Source organism: Bison bison, unplaced genomic scaffold (assembly GCF_000754665.1).
Source record: "Bison bison bison isolate TAMUID 2011002044 unplaced genomic scaffold, Bison_UMD1.0 scf7180017861046, whole genome shotgun sequence".
Taxonomy (NCBI): domain Eukaryota; kingdom Metazoa; phylum Chordata; class Mammalia; order Artiodactyla; family Bovidae; genus Bison; species Bison bison.
The window spans coordinates 1,511,626-1,520,947 of NW_011491618.1; the positions used below are offsets into that span (position 1 = coordinate 1,511,626).

The 9,322-nt window shown below is 44.9% G+C and overlaps 1 protein-coding gene across 1 annotated transcript in view; it reads right to left on the reverse strand.

Moving 5' to 3' along the window:
* Positions 1–6,084: 6,084 nt before the first annotated feature.
* HEXIM1 (hexamethylene bis-acetamide inducible 1) overlaps positions 6,085–9,322 on the reverse strand; it is a 4,267-nt gene continuing 1,029 nt past the window's right edge. Inside the window, exon 2 of the mRNA XM_010832410.1 lies at positions 6,085–9,317. Within this exon, the coding sequence (XP_010830712.1) occupies positions 6,659–7,621 (963 nt within the window). The 5' untranslated portion in view covers positions 7,622–9,317 and the 3' untranslated portion in view covers positions 6,085–6,658. The remainder of the gene's footprint in view (positions 9,318–9,322) is intronic.

Sequence of the window (9,322 nt, forward strand, 5' to 3'; positions counted from 1 at the left end):
GTGGGGGTGACGCCACATTCCAAAGACTGGCGCCGCGGGGGCGGGTGGAGGTTGCAGCTCCGGCCGCGCGTCCCTTTGGCGTGGCAGTCAGCTGGAGGCTCCAAGTCCGGAGAGCCAGGCGCACCCATCATCTCCCTCCATGCACCAAGGCCACCCCGCGGCCAGGGCTGTGAAAAGGAACAGCCTTCCTCCTACTGTAGCAACCACTAATTGTCCCCAGGGACCAGCTAGTTCGCGGCACGTGCAAATCTCTGAGCGCTCTTGCCCTTGAGATTCCTTCTGTCCAGCCCCGATTCTCAGAACGACCTGACCTCGCACGTCGTCAGCCGCTTTGGGAAACTCCAAAAGTGTGCTGTTCTCTTGAAAGTTTACACCAAAGCGGGGTGGGGTTTTGCCCTTTGCAAAGTTGGGACACAAAGTAACTTGGGAGTCGCCACTGTTCTGGGAATAAAAGTGGAGTGGCCCATTTCGGTTGCTTCAGGAACATCTGTTTGCATTTTGAAATCTGAGCCATAACTTTTACCAAAACCTTTGGAGAAAAGGCCGCCCTCCTAAAGGAAAAAAAGGACTAATTCCAATGTAATCTTTGTAAAACTACAGATTCTTTCCAATTTAAAGAACTTTTCTCCCACAAAGGAAGCAAAATGGGGGAGTATTTTGCCACTAATGCATTGTTAGTGGGGAGCCTCCGTTTTGAAATTCCAAGTAATTGAAAGTCACTTCTGTGGATCCCAGATGACCCCCAAAATAGAAATTGCAGTTTTGAGCTACTTCATATGTGTGGTGTTTGAGGGAGTAGGGGAAACCTGCTTTGAAAAAAAAATAAAACAACCTTTTATTACAGTTGTAGCAGCAGCTTAAGGATTGAAGATTGATGTGAAATTTTTTTCTTGAATTGCAGATGAAACAATTTTGTTTCTTACTGCTTGAAATCTAAATTCAGAAAGATTCATAGTTCAGGGGTTGCTTAATGTTGTTGCTAAAAAGTCAGGGAAAATTATGCCCAGGTAAAGTAGAGATAGTGACTGGGTAGTGAACTTTTATCTTTGAGAGTATCTTGTGGTGCAGCTCATGGCTGATCATGGTCAAATCGTTGCTAAGTATTTGGCCTTCATAGCAAAGTTTTTTCAGAGCTGAAGTCCTGTTTCTCCTATTAGTAATTTTTTAAGTTGTAAGAGTGACAACTCCAGAGCTTTAATTATGTTCTGTTTGTCCCTGGGATGTTCTTAGAGAAAGTCTTAGAATTGGATTGCCAAAACATAACGATCACCTTGGATACATTATTAATCTAAAATATGAGCCACTTATCCTAAATAAAGATTTAGTACACTTGATTCATGCTGTAGGTTGACTTGGCCTACCTCATATTCACTTTACACTCTTCAGATCAAGAGAAGATACCAGTTTGGAAAAGCTGACACTTAAGTTGGTAGGAGTTAAACAGTTCTAGCTGAAAGGGGCTTTAAAGCTTATCTTTGTGGTTCAGTTGTCAAGAATGTAATGATGGGGGATCTCAGACTTGTGATTCATCCTCCATTGTGAAGTAATCTAGTTAAACATTTGGAAGCTACTAAGGAGAGTACTCTGCCAGTTGCAGAAATTTTACTCATAAAGGGGAAAGCTTATTGTCTTTTGAGGATGACCCATATGCTTTTCCATTCCTCGATAAGAAAAGTTGGGAATAAAATCAGTTTGTTAATGGTCCCTTGGTTACCTACTGAACGAAACACAGGACTGGAAGTTAGGAACTCCAAGTTCTATTTCTGTGTGTGCTACCACAGACTTGGTTCACTTGGCCAGGAGCCAAGCCCTGAAGATGAGGCCAAACTGGTCATTTTGTTGCTGAGTCTATTGTTTGTCTAATGTTCAACCAGACCTTCAACTTCCTTCTCAGCTCTCCTGTTTGAGATGAGTTGCTTTGTGGTTTATGACAAATTCGACAAACTTTATATGCCTCAGTTTCTTAATTTGAAATTGATATCAATGCAACCTCCGTCATAAATACCTTGAATAACTACTCTAGTGGCTGTGTAAACATTTACTTGTTATAACTTAGTTATTTGGGAACCTTAGAACTTCTGCTTCAAAGGTTATTTGGAGCATTTGGGAGGCCTGCTTTCCCAAAGTGTGGCCTTGGTTGCCATGTTCCATCCAAGTAGTTTGAGCAAGGGTCAGTCTCTCAGGGTACCAAGCAGTTGTAACCTCAAGTCCTGAACAGCTTACATTCACCTAATGGCCAGCTCCTGGGGCTATTGGCTGTGTGTAACAGGATTCATTGACAGGAGTGATTCTTTGCAGCAGCCCTATTCAGGATGAAAATTCTTACTCCTGAACTATTTGATTTCCACATTTTTAAATTTTGTGTTTAGTCCTCATCATCCTCTTCTCTCTCTTGTCTCTTTTTAAGTTAAAATGTTTGCTGTTTTAAATACACTTTTAGTAAGCCCTAGAGAGGAAGGCAGAACTGACTTCTTTGACATTTCCTTCCGTCTTCTGGTTTGGTCTTCTGCCTTTGCCTGAATGTTGTCCTGGAGTTATCCAGGTATGCAGAAGTGTGTGCTAAAAGCAGACTTCAGAACTTCAAATTAATCTTCTCTGACACTCTGGAGGCTAGGACAAGTTCTACTGAGTAGCTTAAAAGAGCAATAATGCTATCGTTTTCTCAAATTGTTGTGTATGGAACACTCTAGCGCTCTCACGTTTTCCTTCAGGAATATCATCTTTGCTCACTGTTGACCCAGAGTTGTTTTTTAACACTTCACAGTCGGTGGATGTATCAAATAGAATGTGTCTTCAGATGAGAGTTTACAATACTCTTCAAGTTTTCGTTCTTTTTGGAAAATTATAAGCCAACTATAACTGTTCTTGGTGCTGTGTTGAGGGAAAGAATCACACTAGCTATTTCAGAAGACTTACCAGCCATTTCTGGTAGCACCTCAACCATTTGAAAGAATTTCGAGGTGTGTAAAAATTTGTTAGTAAACTACTTGGATTATCCCTGCTGTTACCAGTGTTATATCATTTGTCATAATTGAATTGCCTCTCAGTAAAGCCCAGGAAAAACTTTATTTAGGAGGATTTGCAAGAGCTATGTTATTTATCTGCCTTTGTTTTTTCAACAAGAAATGAAATGATGCTGTAAGCTTTCCAACATTCAAAGACAACTGGGAGGAATTGGCAAAATATTGAATCTTTGCTTTCTAGACCATATATTTTGTCTTACAGATCCCACTCTTCCAGGCCTGAATTTGACATTTTCTTTTAGAAATTACTTTTCATTTCTAGCAACAGCCCTTTACACTTTACATGAGAAAAGATAGTAAAGTGGAATTTTATTACAATCTTGCTTGAGAAATGGGGGAAATAATTCTTGAAAACCAACAAACTCAGGTGTACCTAGGTACAAATATAGTACTCTTACTTTCGCCAGCTTTTCCATCACACTGTTATATTTGTTTCTAGCTGTTGGTGTAAGTGGCCAGGGGACACCTATAATACATTACCAAATACTTGGCAGAACATTGGTTTTCTGAAGTAGACTATTTAGTTGTGGATTTTGCTTATTTCTGTAGATTTCTTTGATTTCTCTTTTGAATTCACCAGGATAAAGTATATTTATTTGCATTTCCCCAAGCAAAGGAGTTTTATTTTACTCTGAACAAAGTGAAAGTTAAAATACTGATCAAGTGGGCAATTGCTCTGGTCTTAAAAAGAACCAGTGATAATATCAATGATACCTTACTCTTGTATAGACTGTTTTCATGCTGTCTCTAATCCTTGCAGCAGTTATGTAATGTAGGCACAGCCCCATTTTGCTGATGAAGAATGAGGCTCTGAGAGTGTTAAGGCTTACACTGCTAGTATATATCAAAGGTAGAACTAGGAGCCTGGTGTTTTGACTCTTTAGTCTGGTCTAATTTTGTGTTTCCTCTCTTTAGAAAAACCTTGTCTATTTTTCTGAACTAAACCAATCTGAAACTCCCTGGCTTTCCCACTCAAGCAGAAATCAGGGCTCTATCTCCTGAGGGCCACTTTAGGTTATAGGCTAGCCCAAGAAAAGTTTTCCTTAGCTCAAAGGAGGATTAAGCTGCCCAGCCAGCTGTCTCCAAAGTTTGGGAAGTGCTTTGCCCTTGCTGGATACCCAGACCTCAGTAAAAGAGAACTACTGAAATTGCTAATGTGTAAGCATGATCTTTTGAACAGCTTACTTAAATTGTTTAGCAGAAATGGCTTTAGTGAATGGCTAGAGTGGACTTGAGGATCATTTGTCATGATCCTGGTAGTATAGGGAATTCGGAGTCTTCCCTCTGGCCCGGCAGCAGTATGCTAGTCAAGTGTTTCACCTAGAAAGTGTTGATAGAAAATTGAAATTTTGCAGAAACCTCATCATGCTAAGAACATTTTAAATGCAATAAATACCATAAAATGCAAGTGCCTTTGAAAGCAAAATTCAGAGTTGCCTATCTCAAGGTAAATCAAAGTAAATTATGACAATTACTTTAAATTTGTATAATTTGAGACTGGATTGAATGTATCTCCTAAAACATAACACTTTTTTTTTTCCCTGATGATCAGTGCACTACAAGTCTTTCTAAGACTAATAGGAAAACAAGATCTTTATACTTAAACCTATCTTATTAAGAGGAGGTTCTGAAATCAAGAGGCCATCGCTGCTGCATCCCATGTATGCAGTCAGAATGAGGCTCCTGCTTGTGCAGTGTAAAGCCAGAGGGCAGTGTTGCTGCTGTTCCAGGCAGCCGTTTCTGGGACTCCTGTATGACGTCATGGCAGAAGGAAAATTAAAAACACGAAAACTATTTCAAAATAGACTTTTAATGTAGTTTTTAGGCCAAAGGAAAAGCTGATCATACATTGTCTCCAGTGGACCATCTGCCAGAATAGGGCCACCTCAATCCAGCTTTGAAGGCCCTGAGTCAGTCTTAACCGCCATGATTTCCCTTGATTCATGGATTTGTGTATGCTTCTCACGCATCATAAGGCACATTTCACTCTTGAAGTTCCCACCACCTCCACTATTTCATTTAGCTGCAAAAGCAAGCTTCCCAGTGGGAGTCTCCGCCCCCCACCCCTGCTCCCCCAAGGGTTCTTAATCTTCAAGGAGTTTGAGAATTTCATGATTCTCTAGAACCCTCTCTCCAGAAGTACCTACACATAATACAAGCCTACATACAATTCCATGGGGCTCACAGATTCGAAGGCCCCCTATGTTTCTGAGGAACCAGGTGAAAGAAGCCTTGTGCTAGTGATTTGAGCAATGCATTTGGTCTAGGGAAACGCAGAGGGCAGGTAAAGATGGGCTGGGTAACCATGATAACAGGAGGGAACAGTCAGTTTCAATTTTGACTTGGGGGCAGAAACGAATTCCCAGGGCCTCCTGCACTTTGAAGAGCAGAACTACTTAAGGACTAAGCAGCTATCAGCAGTTTAGAAGACTGAGAATAGGGGCTGTATAGGGATGGTGCAGGGCTCCCACTTGGCCCCCCCCCCCCAAGGACTTAATTTAGCTCAAGCAGAAGCTTTACATTTTATTTGCAGTGAGGGGGCATTTCTAGTTTTAGTTTGAGTCTCATGGAAAGGTGGACAGCTCCTATTCCTTTTCTTGATATAGGGAGCACTTAAGTATTGGGCATTTAGAGTTAAGTCCTTGGACTGCCCCAAATGGTCATTTCCTCTATAAATATAATATTCCCTAGCTCTGAATATTTTAACATAAAGAGCTGCCTCACAACTGTTTATTCAACCATTGCTTGCACTAAGAAAGCAAGACAAGTGCCTTTCCCAGGCATCCAAGGACTCCTTCCAGCCTTACGGGAGGAGGGGGAAATTACTAAAAACCCACTTGTAGGAGTGAAATGAGGCTGTCAGTTGTCCAACCTGACAAATGGCCAAATTAGGTTTACATTTTTGTTAATAGACTTTTGAATGGCTATTGAGAAGCAGAATTAAATTTTAAGCTGCTGATCATAGTTACTTCCTACTCCCCAAACACCCAACACTGGTTTATTTCTCCAGCATCAAGAAAGAAAATGAAGGCACTAGAAAACAACACACTTAAGTATTGAAGATAATTAAATCTTTATATTTTGCTGGAACTATATATTGTAGCGCACTAAAACCCATTCAAGGGAAAACGGGGCAAACTGAATAAGGTTTGTTTTTGAAAATGGACAAATTAAATGCTTCCTTTACCCCTCCCCCCAATGCAATCACATAAATCAGTATTACTTTGAATTAGCTCTAGAAATCACACAAACTATGTTACATTTACAAATATTTATTATAACTAGAATGAATTTAATGGTTCTCAGATTTGGCCACCTTATAGCTCCATTTAAGGAGATTCTTAACAGAAAACTGCATTATAACCTGGTCAAGTTACTTACACATTAAAAAAGAAAAAAACTCCTAAAAAGGAAAACAAGGAAAGCAACCCTTCAGTTTCACATAATTAAAGAACAGGAGAAAGCACACAAGCTACATCATAGCTAAATTGACCGAACCAACCAAAGCCAGGGGGGATTTCTTTTCTGATTATGTGTCATAAAAAGGTCCACTGTCTTATATACACATGTATATAATGTTACATTCCATCACTGTAAAAAGTCCCCTTTGCCCCCTCCCCCGGAAAAGTTTCAGTCTAGTCTCCAAAGTTGGACAGCGGCGCTCGCTCCTGCTGCCGGTGCAGTTCGTTCTCCGTCAGCAGCTGGAGGTTTTCTGCGCGCAGCCGGTCCAGCTCCAGCTCCAGCTCCCGCACACGCGCGTCGTCGCCGTCCAGCCGCTGGCTTTCCAGCCGCAGCCGATTATTCTCGTCCTCCATACGCGAGAGGCACTTCTCCAGCTCTAGGTACTCTTTGATGAGCTCCTGCTTGCTCATGTTCTGCAGGCTCTCCGCGTGGTACCGCTCATAGGTCTCCGAGAAGTCCCGCTGCAGAAACTCGCTGCCGTCTCCTCCCATCCCGTCGCTGCCCCCATCCTCCTCGCCCGCTTCTTCCATAAAGTCCTCATCGCTGGTGTCGTCGGATTTGGCAGCGGCCCGTTTGGGATAGAGGCCGGTTTTAAGATCCGGCTCCTCCTGGTCGTGGTCATCCATGAGGAACTGCGTGGTGTTATAGGGAGCAACTGGCTGGCCCTTGGCGAACATCTCGGCTCGAATCCTCGAAGCTCGCAGGCTCTGTTTCTCATCGAACTTTTTCTTCTCCTCCCAGGTCAGCGTATAGTACGGTTTCCAAAGCCGCTTCTTCTTGGAGGGGCGTCTCCTATGTTTTTTCTTGCCCACCTGTCTCTGCTGCGGGGGAGCTCCGCCAGCGGACAAGTCGTCCCCATTCTGGCCCTTCTCACCCGCTTCCGGACAGCTGGATTCTGGGCAGACCTGGGTCTTAAGGGGAGACGGCTGGGGTTCCAGGCTCCCTTCCCCCCCGTGCCCTGGAGAGCCACCCGACTTGGGGGACGCTCTCGATTGCCACCTACTGTCTTCCTCCGGCACCCGCTCCTCCGCGCCTGGGGGGCGATCAGGGTTCCGTTCTTCATGGACAGCAACAGCACCTGTACAGTTGCTAGTTTGAGGCTGGTGCTGAAACTCTGACAAGAGTGGCTCGGCCATTGCTAATAGAATCTTCTTCTCGAAGTTTGAAGAATGTTGGCTGTAAGTCCTTAAGGAAAAAAAGGTTTGCTTTTCTCTGCAAAAATGTCCAACACAGTCCTCTTCGGTCTGTAATTCCTGCAGTGATGCCTTTAGCCAGTCCTTCTGTCAGCAAACTCCAATTGCAATTTGGGGGCGCTCAAGTCAATAAAGGGTTAAGCGCCCAGAGCGCGGCTAGATAGCGGGTCCAAGGGGGTGCAGCAGCAGGAACAGTACGTAATGTGCAGAGGGGGTGGGCTTCAAGCCTTCCCGCAGACCGCCCCCGCGATCGAGAAGTTGGTGGGCAAGAAGATTAGGTTAAATCCAATGGGTTAAACCCAGCCCCGAAGGGGTTAAAACTACCCGATGACGCTGACTCCAAGGGGCCGGATCCACAAAGGGTTAAATCCCCTGCCGCAGAGCCCACAGGGGGTTAAAGTCCCAAAGCCACCTCCTCCCACTTCCACGGGTGTCGCTCCAAGCCGAGCTCCCCGTTCCCTAGGCCCGGCCGGAGCCTCAGCCGAGGACAGACAAACTCATCTCCCCTTTGGCTCGATGCTCTCTGCTCAGCTCAGTTCTCCTCCGCCTCCTCCTCTTTTTCCTCCCTCCCTTCTCCCCCTTCCGACAGCTCCTCTTCCGCCTCCTCCCCCAACTTCCCCTCCCAACCTGCCTCTCCACCTGCCAACTTCCAACTGCTGCCTCCCAACCCTCTGCGCCCCTTTTATATAGAAGCCGGTCCGCCCCGCCCATGCGCATGCGTGACTGAGTCCCCATCGCAGGAAGATGGGAGTCGTAGTTCCCATCTTTCAGGCCCGCCGTCCTCGCGCGCCGTGCGACGTAGCCAATCCCAGGACGCGTAGGGGGCGTTTTCCAGGCCGCCTCCTTCCATCGCTTATCCCTCGCTAGAGAAACGTGAGAGCCCATTGGTCAAAAGGCACACGTCTCGCCGAGGAAGGAAGGCCAATCGCAGAGAAGATGGGGCGGGTTCTGGACCATACCATTCTGCTTCAGGAATACAAGAAGATTCGATGGCCTGTGAGGGCCTGCACAGAATATTTTTATGAAAAGGTGCGTCTTAAAGGTTATTATCCTATTCTTTTCTCAGCGGAAAGGTTCTGAAGATCACAAACATTTGTTAACTTAAGCGAGAATGGTTTACCCCTAAAAAGTAGTCCCTAAAGTGTAAACGAGTATTTAATTCTGTAAATAGAGATGTTGATCCATGGCTATTAATTCTCGATTCTTAAGATTACAAGAATGGCTTCAAGGTGTTGATTAGTGACTGGGATTGACGTTTGCGGAAGGATATTGCGAACACTTTTTTTTGTTAAAAAAAAGCGCATGAAGAGGTAAACAAATGAAGAATAAAAAGTGCCGCCTTAAAGGGACAGTGTGACTGCCTTACGGCAGCAACCTCTGACTAGGCCTCGGAAGATGAGAAAGCAGGTTCGAGTCCCGGGTGACGTCCACTCCCGGACTACGCTGGGACCTTTAGCGGAAAGTGGCGGAGTCCCAGCCCCAGCGTAGTTTTTCACGGCCGCCCCCGCCCAGGGGCCAGTGCAAAATGGTGGGCCGTGGCTGATTTCTCTCGTCGGCGCCGGAAAGTGCTGGGTGTGCGCCCTGGGATCCCCCGAGACCCCGGGATGTAAGGCCTCGCTTCCCTTCTCCCTCACCGGGCCTCAG